The 24,293-nt window shown below is 40.2% G+C and overlaps 1 protein-coding gene across 10 annotated transcripts in view; it reads left to right on the forward strand.

Annotated features, from left to right (window-relative positions):
• The window catches only part of map7d3 (MAP7 domain containing 3), a 26,710-nt gene continuing 2,417 nt past the window's right edge, over nt 1-24,293 (forward strand). Inside the window, exons 1-19 of one of the 10 annotated variants that reach the window (XM_088344770.1) lie at nt 1-212; nt 9,943-10,041; nt 10,257-10,337; nt 11,614-11,777; nt 13,426-13,537; nt 14,148-14,231; nt 15,042-15,146; nt 15,523-15,615; nt 16,112-16,210; nt 18,808-18,936; nt 20,741-20,853; nt 21,341-21,477; nt 21,711-21,928; nt 22,439-22,562; nt 22,678-22,963; nt 23,030-23,083; nt 23,150-23,219; nt 23,469-23,619; nt 23,759-24,000. In XM_088344770.1, the coding sequence (XP_088200896.1) occupies nt 167-212; nt 9,943-10,041; nt 10,257-10,337; nt 11,614-11,777; nt 13,426-13,537; nt 14,148-14,231; nt 15,042-15,146; nt 15,523-15,615; nt 16,112-16,210; nt 18,808-18,936; nt 20,741-20,853; nt 21,341-21,477; nt 21,711-21,928; nt 22,439-22,562; nt 22,678-22,963; nt 23,030-23,083; nt 23,150-23,219; nt 23,469-23,619; nt 23,759-24,000 (2,407 nt within the window). In that variant the 5' untranslated portion in view covers nt 1-166. The remainder of the gene's footprint in view (nt 213-9,942; nt 10,042-10,256; nt 10,338-11,613; nt 11,778-13,425; nt 13,538-14,147; nt 14,232-15,041; nt 15,147-15,522; nt 15,616-16,111; nt 16,211-18,807; nt 18,937-20,740; nt 20,854-21,340; nt 21,478-21,710; nt 21,929-22,438; nt 22,563-22,677; nt 22,964-23,029; nt 23,084-23,149; nt 23,220-23,468; nt 23,620-23,758; nt 24,001-24,293) is intronic. The other 9 variants (XM_088344773.1, XM_088344772.1, XM_088344771.1 and 6 more) reach the window with 9 other exon arrangements.

Raw genomic sequence — 24,293 nt, forward strand, 5'->3', positions numbered from 1 at the left:
CGTCCACGTCTCCTTGGCGTCCGGTCAGCCTGACGACTCTCTGCCTGCCTGACTGCGGGTCTCCTTTCCTAGTTGCCGAATGTCTGCCGGTCCCGGGGCCGGGATGTTGCTCGCTCTTCCGCTGTAGTAAAGAAAGAAACTCAAACCTGGGAGATAACTTTTCGAAATGGCGGAGGGCACCGCGACTCAGAAAGGCTTGCGGGACGAAAAGGGTAAGGACGTGACGAACTCTGTTTTTATCAAAACGAAGTGCTTTTTGGCGGTGATTTGAACGGGCTGAACGCGGTCAGTTACCCCTAGCTCCCCCACCCTACCCCGGGCTATTGACGTCGTCTCCTCTCGCGTCTCGACGGACGGCAAAAGTTGAAACTTTTCGTTTTAAACGAGCGAAATTTCGTAAACAACTTGTTACAAAGTTTGAATGTATTGGGGTCACATCCATAGGAGGGAACTTAACGACTCTGCTAATAGCACTTAGCTAATGCTAAAATGAAGTTTCAACGTAGTGTTTGCAACCGGACCGATTTAGCATGTCTTCGTTAAGTTATTGTAAGACTATTATTAATAAACATAACACTATTGGATTTGATTTCGAAGTACACAATAGAAATCTGAATTTGGTGACTTTTTGTTGTTTAGCACCCACGATGTAGCCGCCCTAGCTCGTCAATATATTGCAAGTCAAATGTGTTTTTGCCTGAACACTGATTTTATTCAAAATCTTAACTCTTTAAACAATGTAACTACCTTGTTTTAATATCACTTGATTGTCAGTTTGACAGTTTTCATGTGACTCTTCCGGGTTTCGTCATATGCCCTTTGGTGGCAAGTGTGTATTGGCATATGGCGTGAATCCCCCCTATCTTTGCAGGGTTTCCACAACAATGTCTGACCTTAATTTTAACCATCAAGCTTCAATGGCCTATTTAAAGACTGTTTGCGCATAAAGCCTGTGCACTAAAACGAGTTTGTTTTGTAGGAATGAGTACCAGATTACTAGGCGCATGTCTTATATTTTACATAGATAAGCCACACTGGACTATAAGACAAACCTTTCAGAACGACTTTCTGTTTTCTCCATTCTCTAACATTCGTCAGCGACCGAAAATATTGTGACAATCATATACAATTTGATGCCTATTCATATGTCCCTCCCTCTATGCTGGATCTACTGGCTAAGTGTCTGTTCTCTTCCCATCACAACCCGGGTTCAATTCCCGCTTCATACAATTCACTTGCAATTTTGGTCTGTGACGTTTTTCGATTGATCATTCATTGCACATATACTCTAATACTCTATATTGCAATACCTTGTGTAGTAACGCATATGTTTGAGTACTGTGCGCATTTCCAATCTTATCAACCATAGTTTGTGGCAAATAACGCGCACTTTCACATTTCTGTCCTATTTGGGGTTTTTAGGTGCGCCTTAGAGTCCGGGAAATATGGTACTCTGTCCATCTGTGGTGTTTCAGTCTGCGCATTAGCATGAATGCACATTTTGTTTTGACTGGGGGAGGCAGCTGACAGTTTCTCGTTGTTTTTGGATGGCGAGAGAGGAAAAGGGGGGCTATTGGCATACCCGGCATGGGCGTAGGCAGCTGTTACTCCTGGCAACCAGTGGTTGCATTTACTGCTGATGCTCTTCCTGTTTTTCCTTTCACCTTTCCATCCACTGATTTCGTACCTTAATCTTTAGATAGACAGATTAATGGTTTGAGAAATTACAGTACACCTGACAAATGGTGAAGGAAAATAAATTGACACCCTTTAAGATTATGTATGTTAATGATGTCTAGGGCTGTCGCGAATGACTTTCGTCCAATTAGGAATATTTTTCATATTTGCAAAAATTGTTTGGATTCGCGATTACTGTTTTTTTTTTTTTTTTTTTTTTTTTTACATACATGCCTCTATTTACTGTTTACCATTCTTTGTTTTCAAATTCTATGAACTTGAAGCAGAGACATTTGTCAGCTGCATTTACATTAAATGAGTTGAAATCTTAAAACTTCAGGCGCAGCAAAGATACTGTACATTTATCTGCTCTACTGATGCATTCACTTTAGGTGTGTGTCTTGAAATTGGCATATTTTTTCTCATTTGTGCGCAACTTTGCACTTTATTATGAAAAGGTTTAGTAAAATACCTTACAACCTGTTACCTTACCTATGCATTGTTCCTTTAAAAAGATTTAACTTAACAGGCTGAAGATCCTTGCAGTTATTGTAATAAAAAGAAAAGACTGTCAAGTTGATAATGATTTTTATTATTATTTCTTGACCATTAAATTGATCTTCTTTATTAAGGTCTACAGTATATGTGATATTAGGCTCATATTATCATAGAAGCATAAAATGCAGAGTGGGAAAACAATAATATATTAATCAATTATGATTATTTGTGTGACAATTGTCTCTGTAAATTCTTAATCGTGACAGCCCTTGTGATGTTTTAAACTCTCAATGTACACTAATGTTCAAATTTTGGGGTCACTAAGAAATGTCCTGATTTTGAAAGGATAAACACTTTTTTTTTAAATAAACTTATCAGAAATACACCTTGTACATTGTCAAACATGGCAAATTACTATTTTAGGTGCAAATGTCTGTTTTTAGTGCAATATGTACATAGGTGTGCAAAAATCAATTTCCCGCAACTGGTACTCCAGTGTTTTAATAGTACCGTATTTTCCGCACTATAAGGCGCACCGGGTTATAGGGCGCACCCCGAAAAAATAGTTTTTGGTCCTATTTTTGACATACATAAGATGCACCGGATTATAAGGCGCTACAATGGGAACGTGGACATAACAGTCAGATAGTTCAGTCCAACTTATTACCCCCTTAACATTCCGAAAGGTTGCAAAGACGCAAATACGTGTCGAGAACACGTGCGGATGCGGTGTCCGTAAGATGTCACTCAAATGCATCGTTCCATCATTCGGAAGGTTAAAGTCTTGGGATTCAAGAAATGATAACCATTCCTTAGTATCTATTTTCTTTTTCGCTCGCAACTTTACTGTGCATATGACAATAAACACTTGGAATTGAGTTTAATTTAAAAATAGACACTCCATTCCATCCATTATCTGCACAGCTTATCACAGAAACATCGAGTTCAGTCTGAAACAAGATACAGGGACAATATAAAACCCGGAATAGCTCACCGAAGTCGTTGTGTTCATAATAATGTGCAGGCAATGTCCTCTTATATCCGTGAGGGTAGTAAATCCAGGAGAATACAATATTTACAAATACAGAATAGAAAAAAATGCTTTCTCTATGCCGTCAGCCACATGCTATACGCATTCATCTTTTTCGGCCAATTGCAGGCTTTGTTTCGCCGTTTAAGCCAATGGCAGCCTGTAAATGATAAAAAGGATCCGCCCCTTGACCTCCGAATAACTTTAGCCAATAGTGATCGATTCAACTGATGATTGACACATCTTTTTCGGCCAATTGCAGGCTTTGTTTGCCGTTTAAGCCAATGGCAGCCTGTAAATGATAAAAAGGATCCGCCCCTTGACCTCCGAACAACTTTAGCCAATATTGATCGATTCAAATGATGATTGACACATTGGTTAGCCAATGAAACGCCGGTAAATAAATCCCAGCATACACCGCGTACTACTTGGCGTTCGGGGGAAAATCTAGTCGGCGCCTGCAAGTTAGTTAGAAAACTTTGCAACTTTAAAATTGATCCATAAATAAGGCACACTTTATTATAAGGCGCATGGTCAGCTTTTGAAAGAAATAAAGGCTTTTAGGTGCGCCTTATAGTGCGGAAAATACGGTACATTGTGTTTCCTAATTGCATTAGAAAATGATTAGAAAATTCTTGTGCAACTATGTTGGCACAGCTCAAAATAGTTTAGCTGGTTAGAGAAGCAATACAACTGACCTCCCTATGAGATAGTAAAGTATCTGGAGCATCACATTTGTAGGTGTGACTAAGCTTTCAGAACGGCCAGAAGAAGGTAACTTTCAGGTGAAACTCAACAGTCTATTGTTGTTATAAGAAATGAAAGCTATTCCATGTGAGAAATTGCCCCAAAACTGGAGATCTCTTAAATGGTGTGTACTACTCCCTTCAGAAAACGGCACAAACAGGCTCTAACCTGAGAAAAAGAGAAGTGGAAGGCCCTGCTGAACAATCAAGCAGGAAGATAAGTACATTAGAGTCTCTGGTTTGAGAAATGGTTGCCTTACCGGTCCTCAACTAGCAGCTTTGTTAAATAGTACCCGCAAAACGTCAGTTTCAACATCTACAGTGAAGAGGCGTCTCAGAGATGCTGGCCTTTGAGGCAGAGTGGGGGAAAAAAGCCATATCTGAGACTGGTCAACAAAAGGGGTCAATATAGGCAAAATGACAAATATTGGGCAATGTAGTTGATAAATAAAAGTAACTTTTTAATGAAAAACGCAAAACTTTCTGGGTGACCCCAAACTTTTTAACTGTATAGATTAGCTAAACAGATTATATAAAATTACTAGTACTGCACCTAATAAGTGATTTATATTGTTGATTTTATTTTAACATATTTTTCATGTATTGAAAGCCCTTGACATAGATAAACTGAAAGTTACCTCCATTGTTAGACAAGTTATATGAAAACTCAAACAAATATAATACGCAATTCAAAAGTATGATAATTCAAAACAGAGGCCACAAATAATCAATTTCAGGTTAAAAATAAAATCTATAAATGTCACATTTGCGTTTGCCAACACTTTCCAATGTCAAAGAATATCCAGTTTTATGAAAAGGTTTGACATCGTTTAAATTAAATCATCTTCATCACTTATCTTAATCTGATTGAATTTATTTTATTCCGATAATTGATTTAGGGCCTGGTTTCCTCCTAGAAATTAGAAATAATTGGACCTTGAATGTGACACTGTAATATGAGGAATCTCACTCGTGTGTTCATGGCAATTTCCACAAGAATGCAGGCAAGGACAAAAGCAAGCCGGTTGAAATCATGCCTATGCGCTTCTGCAAGGTTATCATGTCTTGCCAAATTATTAAAAGCATGTCAAGAATTTCTCATAATGGTCGGACTAAACCACAGTAGCAGGGCAGCTTCATTTGCAATAAATGTTTTTTGTTCTTCCTTTCATTGCCATTATTCTTTTCTTGGATTTAATGTGGAGTTTGCTGGTCATGCATTTTCTCAAAACGAGGTATAAAGAATTTGAATCCGACAACTATTTGCATCATTTCACTTCTGACCTGAATGTAAAAGTTAGTCTTCGAGAAATTGTTTTACTTTCAATGAGGAGTAACAATTGGATGACTGTTTGGGAGACCATGAGGTACATTTGGAAGACTCCCCAGGGTTGTGTCACCATGCCAGGAAGCACTGCAAATAGCACAGGCTTACCTTTGCATGACAAGGTCTGGAGTAATCCCGTCCAAGATCTGGCAAAGTGTTTTAAAGTGCGCATGTGCGCGTGGCATCAAGAGTGTTTGCTGGCAAGCTGTTGTTAAGTCAGCCAAGAGGTGCAGACATCCAAAATATATCTTTTCTTGGTACCTTGTTACATTTTGTAAATTGTCTTGTCACACAAAATAGGGGACATCATTTTGAGTTAGTGGTACAGATGAACCACACACACTCGAGTAAAGCTGTTTGCTGTATTTTCTTCAGCGTGTGTCTTTGAAATCTTGCTTGTTGATGTCTTTCCACCAATTTGGAGAAGGGCTTGATTAGCACTTGAACTAGAGCGCCCTTTACTTGATGAGAAGCCCCCATTGAGGTCTACATTGCCATGGTTCGGCTTTAGCCCCAAATAGCACAGATTGGTGACCAGACAAATTTGTGTAAATTTGAGCCTGCTCACCTCCTAAAAAGCTTGTGAAACATTTTACGCTGAATATTTTGGGGTTTGTTTTTTCATATGGGCACATTCAATGTCAAGGATATTGTGTCAAGACGTGTTTTGGTTTTGCTTGTCTGTACCATGAGCGCACCTGGCTCTCTTGATACCCTCTAATACATTCTAATCATGGCACTTCAATTACCACATGAATGTTGTCTTCGCTCTATGGCAACCATCCCGGAGCCCATTTGTAGTCGATGTCTTGTTCGAACAGAAGCTACTGATGGCAATACAAAAACAATAGTGTCTCAGTACCATGTAGCTCTTAGTGAGTGGAGGAGCTTTATTAAGAGAAACATTCAGTCATTACTGCCATTTTGTAGCCTTTAGTATGCTGAAGTACTTTATTATTCATTTTCTTAAGTTCGAAACCTCCACTACCCTTGGCATCCTGGTTGTTATTTTATATCCTGTACATTTTCATTATCACGAATACCGGTAGGTTAGGCACCTACCAATATATTTCGAAATCTCATTCTTTCAATATACGATCAATGATTGGAATAGTTGGATAGAAATCTATTTTGCAATCTTAAATATGGCACATAGATTTGTTTTAGGTATTTTATGTTTCTGACGAAGGAATCTTCACAGTTAGTTGTAATATCTATGATTTTGAGGGTACAGCATGTGTGCATGTACATTAAAAGGATGAAGTTTCAGATGGTAGTGTAGAGTTGGAATAAATAGCAGAGGCTGCTAGCATCATTTTTAAATGCATCAAAAACACTCTTCATTTCATTGTATTAATTCACCCTCTTCAACTTGAAAGGGGGATACCACTTGTTAGGTCCCTTCTCAAGGTTTCTCTTTTTCCTCACGCTGAGGTTTTGAGTTGTTCCTTGCCCGCATGTTGGTTTAAGATCAGGTAATTGTGTCATTGTAATCCTATGCAGTCCTTTTAGACATTTTTGTGATTAAGGGCTATATAAGTAAATTTGACTTGACTTGTACTAAATCACATGGAGATTACATAGATGCCCACATTGGTCATTGCATTTTACATTTTAAACACAAGGCAAATGATTACAAAGATCTAATTTGCCAGATTAGCCATCAGTGACTCTTGTAAAAGTTGTCATCCTCTTGTTCTCCACACGGTTGCCCAGCATTGCACTTGGCAACCCTCCCCTGTTGTACTCAACACTTAGCTAGGCATCAAATTATTGATCATGTTTATTTGCACGCAAAAAACACGTGTGAGTCAATATAGAATATTTTCTTCCTGGTCCATATAAAATTATTTCCTTTACAGTGGTTGGCTGTTTTATCCTGCCACCTTTCTTCAGGGGGTACCATTATGCTAAGTCCCAGGAGATGTGTTAGGCCTTAACAGTGTTCTCATTTGCCCGCGTCCCTGCGTCCTAGACTCATTATTTTTGCTGGGGACGCATCGTGTCAAATCAACGTGCGTCCCTGGGACGCAACTTTTTTGACACGAAGTTGTCATTATCATTTTTTAACAAAGATTTACCGCACTCCAAACTTTTCGTGAGGCAGATCCGCAATTCTTGTTTTGGTCCCGTGGTTCGAGTTTTCGATCTCCAGTTAGAGTTGTGTAGTGAAAGTCCGTTTCTTTTTAGAGAACCGGATTTTTCAGCTCAACTCATTAAAGAGAGCCGGTTTTCAAACGGCTCTCTTGCTTTGATGCATTATATTACGAATGATTATGCTGTATAAAGAAGTTAAGAAAAAAAGGAAGTATAAAAGGAGAAAATGAAAAAAGACAGGTTTTGTGGTGATCCCTTTTAATCAGTATATTACATAGATATTATATTATTAATTAACTTTAAACAGTATATTACCAACAATAATTTTATCCAGAAAATGAATTAATAATTTGAATAAGAAAATGTATTATTCTACTTAATTATATTTGCATGTATTTTTTCCTTCTGCAGTGAACGTCCAAGCGACTTCATTTTTTAACTTTTTTTATAATAAACCTCATTCATGTCGAGCAACTCAGTGTCTCGCAACAAAATGTTCATTAACAATATATATGATATAAGGAAACACATGTACAATATAACATATTAAACAACATAAATATGTTTGAAAAAAAAAATATTTTTTGTATTTTGTAAGGGAAAATACGACAGTTTGTAAGGGCATGGAGCACACTAAATTTTGGGGAGCCATAGCTCTCTGTTGGGACCCATAGATTTTTGAGCATGCGAGTCCCCGGGACCCATTACTTTTCAGAGGTAAAATGAACACTGCCTTAATTACAAATGTGCAGGTTGTCAGCTCGTGTGCACTTACCTCTACTGTGATCTAATAACTAAGTCCAAGTGACCTAAAAGCCATTTGGTTATTTATTTGCTACATTCATGAAATAAATTGTCATAAACGGGTTGGTTCATTTAATTTACTTTGTCAAATATAATCATGGTTCCTAACACAAATTAATATGTTTATTTAGTTACCTATTTCAATGTTAATACTCTACAAGAGTGGGGAACACCGAGCTCATCTGTGACAAGTCTGTTAGGCTACCAGGCGAGTTTGCAGGTTTTTTAATCTCTATATTAGTAACAAAATACAATTTTCATTTCAAAGCATTACAAACCTGAACAAATTGAGAGAGGTTGGAAGCAATTTTTTTTTGTCTCACATGACTTATCAAATTTGCCTACTTGTCAGGAAATCAGCACAGTAATGCTGAGAGCGCACTGCCAAGGAATGCAGTAAGGACGATGTTGATGCAGCTTGGTCATGTGCTATTTCCTTCCTAGTGTGTTGTGTATGCACTATTTTTCCTTGTCAAAGATAAAAATACTTGTATTACTTATTTATTAATACTTAAAGCAACCGTAAGCCTCTCCTGGAAGGTGTAATTGAACATCCAGTCAGAGAAACTGTATCTTTTCTCTTTTTTGTGCTAAATTTTAAAATGCATCTACTCAAGCCATCTTAATGACTGATTGTGAAAAAATCTGTGTTGGACATGCGATTCTTGTTAACGGTTGGTTGCAGGCTCATTATGTTAATTGAACACGGGGCGGCAGTAGCTCAGGAGGTAGAGCGCTCGTCTTGGGATCAAGGGATCCCAGTTCGAATCCCGGCTCGTCCGTGTTACATGTCGAAGTGTCCTTGGGTAAGACACTGAACCCCTAATACCCCCAATAAGCAGGTTAGCGCCTTACATGGCTGCAAGTCGGCTATTGGGAAATGTGGAGCACATTGTAAAGCACTTTGGGAAGTCATTGACTTGAAAAGCGCTATATTAATGCAGATCATTTCATTTCATTTCATAACACGGGTGTGAATGATTGTACATAATGCCACTGCATATGTGCAAAAAATAAAAAATAAACTCCTCACAGACTCCACGAGTTGTGTGTTTACCGCTAATCTGACAATCTGAATGCACTAAAAATAAAATCAATCCTCAAAAAGTACTCATGAACAACTTTTTGAACATTAATTTATTATATTTGAAAGGTACTTTCATTTTTATAATCTGCTAATCTTTGTGTTATTTCTATAGAAAAATCTATTTATTGACAAAACTATGTTTGGTGACGGCACAGCAGCTGAGTATTTAGTGCATTTGCAGCCCAGTTCTGAGGTCATGGGTTCAAATCCACGCTACCAGCCTTCCTGTGTGGAGTTTGCATGTTCTCTCCATACTTGCATGGGTTTTCTCCGGGCACTCCGGTTTCCTCCCACTTTCCAGAAACATGCATCTCAGGTGAATTGGACGGTCCAAATTGTCTCTAGGTGTACAATTTCTCTGTGTGCCCTGCAACTGACTGGCAACCAGTTCAGGGTGTCCTAGTGCCCTAAGATAGCTGGGACAGGCTCCAGCACCCCTGCAACCCTACTGTGGATAAGCAGTGCAGATAATGGTTGCATGGACTATGTTTGGTTCTCTTACTCACTTTTTGGAACATTATTAATTTATAATCAGATGATGCTAAAACAGCATTATTTTCATAATCAAGTAGTGCCTGTTGGGATCTTGAGGTATGTCTTTTGTAAAATGTTTCCTTTGTAAATTGACCCCAAAAATGAGAAATCAGCTCTAAATGAGACACTTTTCTTGATCCAGTTGCAGCTGCGCAGGCCCAAGCCGAGGAGCGGCACAGCCTGGCCGTGAGTCCAGCCCCTCCAGCGAACGCAGCAGCCAGGCCTCAGGGCTGTCGGCCGGGTAACCTACACATCTTGCATAATCTGAACATTTAGCTACCAAACAATCCTATTGCCGCCCCCTGCCCGGCATGGCTTATTGCAGGGAAGCCCTGCGTCATCATTTTGCTACTTGACAAGCTCATTAATGATAGCCCCTCAACAGCTTTCACAATATGTCAGTATGCTGCATTTACATCGTATACAGTTTATTCAAACCGTTAAATATGTTTGCAGTCCTCGACTGTACTGCACTTCGAGTTGACGATCGACTGCGAGTAGCAAAGGAGAGACGGGAAGAAGCAGACAGGCAACAAGGTAAGCAATGTTTATAATATTTTAAAAAAGGCAGGCTGACGGCTACAGGTTGAACATGCAACTTTACGTCTCAGAAATGAATCCTCTTGGCAAAAAATAGGGACCACATGTTTATTTTCTTGCCGATACAAAAAACGCAACCCTGAATTATTTAAGAGGCTTCCCATACAGGACCTATAATGTTTTTCTCTATTGAACCACCTAACCAGAGCGTGATTGTCAAGAAAGATAAAGATTGCTATGAAGTTGTTTTGGTGCTTGCAAAGTCAAATTAGGATGTAACAACTGCAAAAAAAGTGCCACTGACCCTTCGCAATTGGGTGTTTTATTATATAGACGGTTGCAATGATATGCCTGCGCGCCTAACTACTGCATGTCACAATGTAAAGCCATATGTGCAAATAGTGATTAAGATTAGATATTTGATTGACAAACGATGGGCGGTATTTACATTATTTACCCTGTACTCGGTTCAATCCTTTCAACGGCAGGGGCTCGTCAGTTGGCTCGGCGCCTGGGTAGGTTCGTACCCGTCCCCAAACCCCGCACGTTCTTGCTCACGGCCCCTTCAGTCCCACCCTTAGTCCAGGCCTGGCCGGGTCAGTGGCCAGTCTTTCCTCAATGGCAGCACGGTCCGGCCTCCCTTGCTAACCAAACCTCTCGCCCGGTACGCAATACCTTCCCAACTCCTTTGCTGCGGGGCTCTAAAATCCCCACTGCCGCACAGTCGGGCGCCTGGGTTCGTCACAACTCCCGCAACTGTGTGCTGGAGTAGGTGCGGGATTGGTCTTAAATTTCATTGGATGTGGTCTTGAAAAGGTCCTAAACGTCTTAAATTTAAATGGAAAAATCCTAGGGTAACCCTGGTGTTGATGTCATCTTAGTCACATCATCACCAACATGGAGATGCACAACAACAGTAAAGATAATTTTCAGTGGTTTTGCATGCTGAAATAGTCTCATGAATTCTAGCTATCTACCTACCTACCTACCTACCTTTATGTGATGTTTGAAGCTGATCTGAACATGAAATTTAGAACCCAATCCTCCAGAGTCAAACAAATGTGTGCTGGTTTTCATACCATTAGATGCTTGGAACCCCTTGGCAATCAATCTTTTCTTCACCACCTAATTTAAAATGCTGGATTTGCTGTGGTTTGTGAACACCTTTAAGAAGCTATAAGACTCGATGTATTCATCATTTTGGTGTCCACAAAACAAACATTTTCAATTGAAATTTATTAAAGATTTACACCCATCTCTACCTTGTCATCAGCGTTGCGTGAATCTCAGATCATGGAGCGCGAGCGCAAGGTAAAAATGCAAGTAGAACGTCAGCAGGAGGAACGTCACAAGAAAGCAGTGGAGCAGCGAAAGAAAGAGGAGCAAAAACGTCTGGCTGTGGAGGAGAAAAGGAAGCAGAAACAAGAAGAGGAGAAGGTAGGGTATAGAGCAGGGGTCGGGAACCTTTTTGACTCAGAGAGCCATAAAAGAACAATTTTTGGAAATTTGTTTCAGTGAGAGCCATATAATTATATTTGAAGACTGAATTCAATTAAATGTGAGCATAACAAGCGTCTTAATTTATTTTAAATAATGTTAAAATTCTCACCATTAATGCGACTTCTGGTGCCGCATGGATTTGCTGATAGTTTTGTAGTCTGGTTTGTTCTTGGTGAGTTAAAGCTTCATGCAGGCATTGAGGCTTAAACGTTAAACGTGATAATAGGTTGGACTTGATGTTTTTGAGATGTGAAAATGACTGCTCACATGAATACGTTGATCCAAACATTGTCAATACACCAATACTCGCACGCCTCGGTGTGTGGTATGTGACTGGAAGTGCGTTCCAAGTTTTGAGAATCACCTCGTCTTCGGGTTGAAGTTTGTTCATTTCTGTCCACATGTGCTTGCTCGCCAACTCCGCTTTCTGCCGTGCAATTCCTTCCAACTCTTCATTCAGTGATTTGAACTTGTTCATCCACATCTCTGAGGCCTTCAGGTCAGCCACTTCTGCTTCAAAATCTACCAGGGAGACATCAGGAATGCAACTCCGGTCAACTGTGTTCAGTGAACACTCGTTTGGAAGGGTGGTGAACTTAAAAAGACCAGAGTGCTCACGAAATTCTCCAAAGCGCGCTTTGAACGACTGGAGGAGACCAAATGTGAAGCCAGCTAGCTGGTGTAGATCAAAGTTTTGAGTGGGCTCACTTGTTGTGCATGCCTCTGTAAACTCTGTTTTTCAAAATGTAGTAAGCGTCCTGTTTCAAGATTGTTGATGAAGAGCTCCAGCTTTTTTTCAAAAGCCAACACAGCGTGTTGAAGGGATAACACTGTATTTCCAACGCCTTGCATTTTAACGATGAGCTGGTTCAGATGTTCAGTAATATCCACGAGATAATAGAACTTGAGGAGCCACTCAGTTGTTGCTAGCTCAGGATGCTCGTTGCCTTTCATTTCAAGGAAATTCTGTATTTCGTTGAGGCAAGCCGCAAAACTGCTGAGCACCTTCCTTGACAACCAGCGCACATTGCTGTGCAAAAGCAGACCGTTCAAAGGCGGCATGGCGTGTGTCGAAGTGCCGCTTTACATTCACCCGTTTCATTGATGCAATTTTGTCATTGCAAATTAGGCATATCTCTCCACAAAGGCAAATTCTTCAGTCCATTCGTCCTGAAATCTACAATATTCATCATCTTTTTTTCGTTTCGCCATCTTCTCCGTCGAAGGGTTAGCTTTGAGCTAATGACCAACAGCCAAGTGCCAAGGGATGCAAAAGGGGGCGTGTACTTGTGCCCCCAGCAACGGCCCAGTAACGGTCAACGTAGGGTATTATCATCCAATAAAATAGACAATCGCTCATGCAACTGCAACTCTGCACAAGACATGAGCAGTAGAAAATCAATGGATGGATTTAAACAATCATTTTTTTTAAACCCAAATCTGCGTGCCAGATGTTATCATCAAAAGAGCGAGATCTGGCTCGCGAGCCATAGGTTCCTGACCCCTGGTATAGAGTATGCCTGCGTAACCAGGATTATTGCTCTTGTGAAGTATTCCTCAGATGACGTGTCTTTCTGTGGGGCAGGAGCATTATGCGGCAGTGATGAGACGAACTTTAGAGCGAAGCCAACGGGCAGATCAGAGGCAGAAGAGGTGGTCATGGGGAGGATTGTCAACAGACGCTGAAGGGCGAACAGGTGAAGGCATTTTAAATTTTTTGTTTGTCACTAAAGACCTTCAGTCTAGTACAATTACGCCAAAGATCCACCAGTCTTTGCCATCATTGCCAAAGTTTTCTTTTGTGTTGTAAATGCTGCGTAGGTGAATTCAATATTACGGGTATATTTAATATGAATGTGTTTTGGGGGCTTCTTCACATTTTTTGAGAGGAGAAATGAAGATAAGACCGTAAATTGGAAAGAAAACGACTGCAGGGCCCAACAGTTTAACAGAATTCCCCAGGGTTGAGAAGTAGCCTCTGTAATCGGAAAAAAACTACTTTTTGGATGGCAAAGTTGTGGGATAAATACTGAGACACTAAAAACTTTGTCATCTGCATTGAAAGATTTAAGTGAGGTCCCCCTAAAATGTTACCCGTTACTGCCTAGTTATGAAGGAATCCCTTTGACAGTCTAAAAACTTCATATACATTTATATGTCAGACTTTGTTAAGGTGCCCATTATTTGGGATTCACTGAGGGAAAAACTTGTACATTGCCAGTCATGCTTCAATTTGATCTCACTTTGCCGTAAAGTGGGATCACTACCATACACCATGTGTGCCTGCTGAGATTTTCTTCCCTACAGGAGACTCGGATGCCAGCGTCTCATCTCCAGTACCTATAGTAATCTCGTCTGCCTCACCAGAAAAGCCACTAAGGAACCGACAAGGTTTTGATGGTTTTTTTCCCGTCAGTTTAAAATATGCAGCATGGTCACATTTTTGGGAACCAGATACTTTGGTTATACTGTACTTTCTCTACCTCACACTTTTTTCCAGTCTCACAATGACAGTCATCTATCTACTTAAAGCTTATCCCTGTCAGTATGCTTTGTACTTAAAACAAGTGTTGCCTTAGTTTTAGGATCCAAACTCTTGGGCAGGTCAAGGTTATGATGTGAGACTTTGCATGGAAGCTGGATGAAATGCAAGTCTGAACTAATAATTTTACTTTGATTGCGGATCATACCATCTTGTGGTTCTTAGGTCTGTTTACTAATGTTACCACTGCATGATCTCAAAGCACAATGTGGTGGTTGTTGCTTAAAAAAGTGCCTTTTTGCAAAAAAAGACATGCAGCACATCACATTTGAAAATTAAACCCTAGTCTAATGAGATTCAATTCTGCAAAAAGTCTGCGTTTGTGACAATAAGGTCAACAAACTATTAGTGGTGCCTCCTTGCGTGCAAAGGACGACATCTATTATAAAAAACACAATGGGAAAGTGTTGCCTTTATTGTAGTGACAAGAACTTACCGTTATCATCAAAACGCAGATGTTTTTTTATAGAAACCCTTACTGAATCTCTTTAGGCTGTGTTGGTTCTCCTGAAATTGTGGCAATTGTTGGTGTATGAATCTAGTGTTTTTAGGCTTTCATCACAGCACTTTTATATTCCTCCGCCGTGTTCACCTCCTTTTATGAACTTCCCGTAGTAACCCCTTCCTTGTTTGTCCTCAACCCCTCTCCTTATTCTTAGACAAGCGTGCCACATCCACCACCAATCTAAAACCTTCGTCAGAGTCTAGCATCAGCAAACGCCTATCCTCGTCCTCTGCAACCCTTGTCAAGTCTCCTGACAAAAGTAAGTCTCCTCTTTCCTCATCTCCCCCGCCCCCCACACCTATGCTTCTCCCATCCTTGTATCTAACATGCTGTCCTCCTAATTAGTACATTGTTACATGCTTTGTGATTTAGAATGTTGTCTAACTCTAGGCCTGCAGAGCAAATTTTGGGCCTCCATGTTAATTTGTGATTTTTGCTGAAGGCTACTTTAGATTGTTGGCTTGCCAAAATCATGAACTTACGTCAAGTCAAGAAAGTTTGATTTATTCCCAAGGGTTTACTATACGCAGGTTTGTTGACATTGAACGTGGGGTTACTAGCTCCTGATATTAAAATTATTGGTTTTTTTAAAGGGTTTAAAACAGTCATTGAGTGTTGTCGTCATTGTCTCTTAGGTCTTAAATCCAGGAGTTCATCCTGTAACCGTTTACCTCGGAAAGACAGTGCTTCTAAGGAGGGTGGCAAAAAGCTGGTGGTGGAGCTGACAGGTGCATTACTGACGCTGCACCAAGCTACACTACATCTCTTCACTAATTACACTGTCCACTACAACTTACGTTATTATTGGTCTTGATATATCTAAGAAAAAAATGAGCCACTGGACTTTTTTTTTCCCTGCAGCAGAAAAATAAAAGAACAAACGGATATAAACAAGCCATTTCATAAGATTTATTCACAGATTCTACTCATTATAGAAAAATGTTAAATCGTTCTTAAAGATAGCATTCCATTTAGGTGGGAGCTTTATAAGGCCAAGTTTGTTTTTGTTTATCATTATTATTTTCTAAACCCTCGAGTGTACGTCCTAGAACCACTTACAATTGTTCTTATGTGTGCCCTTGCTCACGTCTGACTTTTGATGAAGATCACCAGTTCAGCATCAGCTGCCATGAGACTTACTGACTCACAGACAGACATTAGCTGCACATGACCCTTTTGACTCTCTTTCTGTGTCATTTGCCCTGACTGCACTAACGTCTGCAGGTCCTTCCATAGAGAAGAGGAGTGCGTCCCTCACAGGAGTAAGTGTGGGCAAAACACAGACTCCTGCAAAGGCTGCTAAGGGGACAACCCACAATCAAGGTGGCTAGCATGGAACAATCAGTCGATCACTTTTTTATGCTTCGAAGTAACAGGCATGGTAATTGGACATTAACAGCTTGCTGGTTCTGAATGGAAAAAGGGTTTTGAGGTGATACATAATGATTTTTTTCCCCCCGCATCTTGAAAGTAGTTAGTTCTTTTAATCAGCCTCAACATCATTGTCTTTTCGGAGCTTTCTGTAATGTCACTTCTTTTTCCACTTGAAACTCAAACATTCAATGCAAAACAACGTTTTATGGCAAATATTTACCGTATTTTTACAACCATAAGGCGCACATACCAAAAGGTGTTATCTTTAGATACTATACACACGGCCACATGACATCGTTTAACGTTTCTCATGGTGTCCGCTATTAGGCCCGCCTCACAATAACAAGTACAATCATTCAAGTGTGCTTATTAAAAAAATTAAAAAGGTGCCAAACTGAATTTGGTTGTGCATAAGTATTGATGACAAAATACTAACATTTTTTTTAATCATCGATGTTCAATAGGTGTGGGCATGGTAAAACACCGGGATAAAACAAGCACAAGAAATAGAACGGACCCCAACATTTTTTTGGGGTAATCTTTGTCAATCAAACCCATCATCGTTTTCATTTTCTGTGCCAAATGTCCATCAAACATGCCAGGCTCACTTCACTTTCAGTGTCACTTTGCTAGTAAACACCTCAGCCCAAGCATCTACAATCCAAGAATGAGTGCAAGCTCAGATTCAATTTGCTTCACTTGTTTGTTTGTTTTTCTTGCTGTGAAGCCCTTCGTAAATGTGGTGCCATTAGTGAGATGCCTTTAGCGACCTGTGCCATTGGTAGACTGTGCTGTCCCCCGCACAGTTGTTGCCATTTTCAGTGACGTTTTAAGTTGTGTTGATCACAGGACCATTCAAGATGGCAACATCGATTAAGTAGAGTGTTTTAATGTTCTCACGGCTTTATTAAACCTTCTGCGGTTATACCGAAAAGGCCTATGTACGTGAGAAGCAATGGAGCTTAAAAGACTGCATACTGGTGCAAAAAATGCCGTGGAAAAGTACTGTCATGATTGCAACACTGGCACTAAGGAATATGGGACTAGTCACGAAAAGCAAAATGCCCAACAGCAGTAGTGATGCTAGTGAATGGCGCCAGGTGAGCGCGGGGATCGAGATAGGCACGCATAGAATTACAATTTAACATCGATGGTGAAACATGGACTAAACCATAGTATTCCACATAACGCACGTACCTGTTTTTTCATATACAGCCAATGTACACACGGCCCCCTTTTACGGTCTTATAGTGTCCTCTGCTACGTCCACCTTACAACAACACACTCAAATCAGGGCGACCAGCACTACAAGGTGCGGTGTTCATTTTGAACAAAATCCAATTCTTCTACATGCGCCTTATTGTCGTGAAAATGCCCCACATGCTCTTATGACTGTCTGCGATTTGCTTTTTCATATGCTTGCCTCTAACACGCTTGTCTTGTGAATTGAATTGTGCACTGTTGACAACTGTCATCCTTTTTGTTTTCACATTTAACAAGTGTAACTATTGTCATGTGGTATGTTCCCACCAACACAATGTATTGTTTTTGTTTGGTCACAAAGTGTAGATTGTTTTCTCCCCCTTACAGATTACGTCTTCTGATCTGAATTTAAGATGCAAGGTTGGCATCAGTGCCATCTCATCATAGCATCCAAGTCCCTCTAAAATTATGCATTTATTTATTGATCACCAAAGCTTTTGTTTTTCATTAGGACTGCAGCTCCCCATGAGGGAAAACATGAACTAAATGTTAAATCTCTTTCTGTATGTTTTATCTTTTATATCTTAAGGCAGTCCCATAATGATGGAAAAGATCTCTCTCTGAGAGCCGACATACCAATGTGTTGTATTTTACTCAAATCCAATTAATACAAACTATACTATCTACAGAGATAGTTGACATGTTTAAGTTTCACATTGCCCAGGAACGCCCTTCCTTCATACCTCTTGAGAAATTAACAAGGTAGAAGTGCAATTACACTACGGTTATTAAATTCAAATGTAAATGGCAGTTGACACATTACAAATGTTTTTGGATTCAATGGTTAAGGACTTGCAGGGTAATTTGGTGTCTTATAAATAGGTCTTATACACCCCCTTTGCCCTAACTCTTATGCTGTTCACTAACGAATGGTCTAATGTTGGTTATTTTCCCTTTACCTCACTTTACACTGCCTTGATTAATCAATGATTTTGACTACATTGTCCCCAGTTGGATCAATTGACAATCCCTGATTTGTCTCTATACTCTTTCATGGCGTCATTGGCCTGTTTTACTCTTTAAATTATTTTATTGACCAACCATTGATTATAAAGCTCTGTGAGAATATTGAGACAACCCCTTTTGATGCACTTGTCGATTCTTTCCCATTGGTTAAATTACTTGGTGACTTTTGTAACTGACAACTGACAATCCCCAAACCCCACTTGCCCTTTTTTGTCATTTTCCGCTACCTTTCTTCACCCCCTTCACCCCTTTACCCCACCCTTTCCTTTTGTGTGCTCTTCTGTTTTTGGTTACCTTTTTTTGGTGTGCTCGCAAAGTTGTGCGCAAACAACCGACTTGCACTGTGGATGGAGGGGTCATTAGTCGCCTGCTCACTCCCACCCAGGCCTCACTAGCTAGGAGCAAGAGTGCTGCTGCCCTTACTCCCGAAGGAACAGTCGCTCCAGGTAACCCTTCTTCCAAACTAGCGTAGTCTGACAGCGAAAAGTTCCATTTTTTTCTCCTTTTCCACCACTGTAAGTGACATTACCTGCTACCTAAGTGGATCCTTAGCTTCCAACAGCATTGTTGTAATTCAAACACTAGTTGATGATAAATCTATGCTATTACAATTTGAAATCAATAATCAGAGCAGCGATTCATATGACAAACATTGGTAGTGTCTCTACATACATGCATTACAAAGGTATCTTGCAAGGTTAGGTCTTGATTCTCAATGAAAATGCAGCTTTACTCATTGTCCATGGTACCACAACTCTGCAAGACGCACGTATTTACCCTATACACTAATTTTTTTTAGCAACAGCAGAAATTTAATTGCTTGTCAGTTTTTTCCTAGCTTGAGATTACAGTGTTTTTTTTTTTTTTTGGGGGGGGGGGTTATTTTTTTCTTATTATTTTTTTTGTTTGTTTTCTTTTTGCTTGATGTGTAAATATTTACATATTGTCCCTGTAGAAATGGACTAGCACACACCCATCTTACATTTGTTTGCCCAATGAGACAATTGTGCAGTTTTAGTTTCCTTGGCCTTAGTGGATCAAGCCTGCCTCTACCAACAGCATTTCTTGGCAGCTGAGGAGCTTCTGGGTCCATGCTGGGTGATTTTCTTTAAGCAGCTTACTTGTTCTGGTTGTCTCAGAATAAAAGTCTTTTCGCTATAGGTGTGGCACAAGGTTCAGAGACATAAAGGCACCTAGTGGCATTCCACTGTATAATGGTGCTTACACTCTACCAAGATTGACTGCAATTATTGTACTGTATTGTGCCAATAAAGTAGATAAATGTTTATGTGCAGGGGAGATGTGAATAGTCAGTTTTAGATATGCAACGCTGCAACAATTTAAAGCTGTGTAGGGTTATTGAGTGCGGTGTTTATTGATCAGCCATTTGACACCCATTAGCCCTTATGGATGGTCTGCTTAGTACGATCGTAGTTGAAACATGAGTCATCTGCAGCAACAACAGCACAATGGACCGGAATCTCTTGCTCACTGAAGCAAATATACAGAAGACAGTGAGTTAGTGAGCTTTAGCAGGTAGCAGGATTATCGTGACTAATCTCTAAATCTGACACAGCAAGTCAGTAGTCAGCCGACGACAAGATGGGCTGTCCTGGCGAACAGAACACTTGCAGTCAGGCTGCTGTATTTTAGCTACTCACAAGGACTTAGAAATTGTTAAAGCTTGCTCTTTTTCATCCTGCCTTGAGATTTGTTTAAAATGTGGTGGTCCACCATTTCCTGACTGCAGCTTTGTGTTTTGAGTGTGGTTATTGAATAATACGAACGTAAAGATTCTGTTTTGTGTGCATATTTTACATTTTACTTACAAACATACAACCGGTTTGATACCATCTTGATATGTCCTGTTTGTGAAACACTAATATTCTAATATTCCAAATGAGATTTGTAAGTTTTTGTGTTCTATTTTAGTTGAACTTAACACCCTCATTTTGAGTTTGCTCAGTTTTTGGCATTGTCCTCCATTCTTTATGGATAAGAAAGTAACTGCTGAATGCCTCATTGTTGCATCTAACACATAGATTTTTATTTCGTGGTTAAAACAAAATTGCCACGCTTTTAATTATCAATTTACATCCTTGTCACTATCTCCCCTTGTATCTAATTATTCCTCCAATCCTTGTTTTTCTTGTTGCTTTGCTGCTCAACCTAGCCTACATATCTCCTTTCCCTGCTGGTTGTGCTTGCCTGGCCCTGTCGATGACTATGTCCTTATGTGTCCTTGCTCAGTCTCTGCCATGCCGGTTCATCCGCCACGCAGGCCATTGCGCAGTCGCAGCATCGACCGGCAGAAAAACGGAATGACCACCTCCGCATCAGATGGAGCCCTTGACCCCTCACTGGTGAGATCATCTGTTTACACATAATGAGTTATCTATCTATCTATCTATCTATGGATTTTTACTTGTGATCGCTTCAATACAATGTTATCTTCTGTGATGTGACTAGTGCCACTGTTGTCACTCTTCTGCTCATACTAACAATAAATCTTCACCTCAGGCCATAAAGGTACTTTTTGACATGGCAGCGAAACAAACTCGTGGCCTTATTCTAGATGGATTGGGTCACGCAGAGCAGACTACACCCTGACCCTGTTTTGTCTGCTACTCCATTCACTGATTTAACAAGTCCTTTGCAGGTTTCCCTTTTTGAAATCAGATTATGCATAAATACTTTCGGTTACAAATCAACCTTAACTTTCAAAATTGCCCAAGATGACACCATTAGTGAGCTCAAGTACATGTGTATGTAAAGACGTGAGTTCATGTAATCCTAGTCGCCATTAATTAACGTTGTACATTTGTGCCCTCTGTGTGTTTGTGGAAACAGCACAAGCACGAAAAAACTTTAAATTCGTCGGGTCGTCAACGCCCACCATCTCCATCCATCCCCACGGCACGCACCCGCTCTCCATCCCCTGCTCCAAAACCATCTCCAAAGAGGGCTCCTTCACCAACATTATCAAAGTAAGAAGCCAACAGCTATTTATTTCCAAAGGCCCTGCACAATTGATGGCATTCTAAGTACAATATGCAATTTTGTAGTAATTAAAATAATTGAGTGAAAAATACCGACACTATCAAATTTAGTCTGCTTTCAGCACATTGTTGAAACATCCTTGGACACATGAGCAATGCTTTTTCAACTTCACAAGACTGACAATTTTGAGGTTTTTTTTTTTTTTTTTTTTTTTTGACAGGCAAAATTCAAAGGCGCGGCCACCTTCACCTGCAGCAAAACATCCCCCATCCCCTCAGTCGACGTCAAGTAAACCATCACCGATTCTGAAACCAGCTCTCACCCCACCAGGGCCTCTTACTCTACGAAAGAGAGATTCCCGATCCAAGGACATGTTGCTACCTTTACGGCCTGGTGTGCCACAGTCGTCTGACTCCCTCAAATCTAAAGAGAAAGATGGTGAGCATGTTTCCATAAAACCCAACTTATATAGCCAATTATCTATTTTCATTGTTTTTTTTTTAAATAATAATTTAGAACTTCCTTTCCAAGAATTCTTAATTCTGATGCCATAAATACTGAATGATATAACTGTGTTGTTACTGTCCTTTATAAACCACACAGCACTCGCTTTGTTAGACTGCTGGCCTGATTTCCCCTTGGTATGTACTTAAGTTTGTGTGTGGAGCACAGTGATGTGGCAGTAAATCACAATGGAGCAACTCTTGCTAAAGCCGCAGCTGCGGTCATTTCCTGTCTCACATTGGACTGTTGATGCTGCCACCTTGTGAATAGTTATGCACTGCAACATGCAGGGCAATGCTTTGAAACGTCTGCCAGGTGGCGTCTTTTTACATTAATTTTCTTTTTTTTTTTGAAAAATGGAAATTCCAAAATCAAACCATAGGGATGTAATGGGAATTTTATGGATCATTAAATCAGCAGTATTTGTCTTTCTTGTGTTTTTAGATTCCAAGACCGGAACAAATTCTGCTGCAGAGGCAGCCAAGCTCTTGGCAGAACACCGTAGACAAATGCGTGAGCAGAAGGAGAAAGAAGAACAACTCAGGATACAGCGTGAAGAAGAAGAGAAGTGAGATTTCTTGATATCTCCTCATCAGGAGCACCACAGAATATGCTGTCTTCTTGCTCCATTCCATGTGTGTGTAAAAAAGTAAAGGGTTAAGTCCTTTTGTTTGGTCTTTCAGACTCCGGAAAGAGGAGGAGCAACGTCAAGCGGAGGAGGCTCGGCTGAAGCGCCAAGAGGAGGAGAAAAAGTTAGCAGAGGAGAGAAAATTAAGGGAAGCAGAGGAAGCCGTGCGAGCAGAGGAAGAGCGGGAAAAATTAGAGGCAGAGGAGGCTCTCAGGCAGGCAGAACTGCAAAAGGAACGAGAAGAGGCTGAGGCCAAGGCCATAGAGGAAGCCAAGAGGGTCCGCCAGGAGCGTGACCGCATTATGCAGCAAAACCAGCAGGAGCGAATGGAAAGGAAGAAGGTAAATATAACATACTGTAACAATGTTAGGTATTTTTATAGTATATTTTAATGTGCATTTTTTTAGAGAATTGACGAAATAATGAAGAGGACAAGGAAAGGTGATGGAACTGACTTTAAGGTGGGATAACTCATTCTGTGACTCCTCAAAACTGCCATTCACACAAGTTGTGTCCCGTGTATGCAGAGAGATGATGATGACAAGGAACAAGAGGACATTGAAGATGAAATGGACCTCATGAGTTTTGATGCAAAGAGTAAGTTATTATTGATACTACTCTTGACTCACCCATCCTGTAAAAAGAAAAAGAGTAACACCACAAATACATTCAGGCCTTGAGGATTAAAATGCCCCTCCATGTTATTATTTGTTGGGATTCGGTTTTAATGTCGTTGCATGTCAAGTTTACAGAAAATCATGAAAATATTTTCCCCAAAATAGTATGTACAAAATTTTCAATCAATAAAATACATTTAGATTAAATTTGAGATTTGGTCTTTTCCAGGTGAAGATCAAATGGTGGATGTTGCCATGGAGATATACAACTGTGGTGATGGCGTGTCACAGAGAGATGAACCTGTAGGCTGCTTGAATGGAAAAAGGGTTACAGATGACAAGGAAAACAATAACACCCTCGATGAGACTCAGACTGTCAGGTGATTGCTTGAAAGCATTAATTTTAAACTATGACACGGCACATTTGCTCTCTGCCTAAAAACATAGATAATTAGTGCATCTTCCTACTAGAAGAACTAGTTAACTAGTTAAGATAATAACAGGCCTTTCTCTCTCCAGTTTAGTTTCTAAAAGCCGTCTAGTGGAGGGCTCAGAGTTCCTCAACGAGCAGGACTCGGCCAGGGTGGATCAAGTTCCAGGTCTGGATGGCAAGTCTAATCAGTGGACCTTTGAGGATCTCATGGACTGCAATTCTAAGGACTGTAACACAGTTCTGATTAACTGTGATGGGCCGGAAGGGACCAAAGGAAGCCCAATAAACTCCCTGCATTCCCCTAGTCAACCAATAGAGGCTCTTTCGGGTGAGCTTTTTAGTATTTTGCTTAATGTTTTTTTGTACACAACAGATAAAGGTTTTCAAAGTAGTAAACACAAAAAGACCATCTAGTGCCTCTGTTTTTGTTCAAACAATAACTGCATGCGCCTGAAACGAGCTGTGGTTACACTTTCAGCCTGATGTAGCAGTCTTGCGTAAAACCTAAACCTGTACAAAGGATCTTTGCAAAGCACAAGGTTCTTAAGTATTTTCTTATCTCCCAAATCGGTTATCCAATTTAACATGAAAAATGGACTATCAAACTCACAGAAGCTTAAC

This window comes from Urocampus carinirostris, chromosome 9 (genome assembly GCF_059441175.1).
Source record: "Urocampus carinirostris isolate Australia breed hairy pipefish chromosome 9, RoL_Ucar_1.0, whole genome shotgun sequence".
Classification (NCBI taxonomy): domain Eukaryota; kingdom Metazoa; phylum Chordata; class Actinopteri; order Syngnathiformes; family Syngnathidae; genus Urocampus; species Urocampus carinirostris.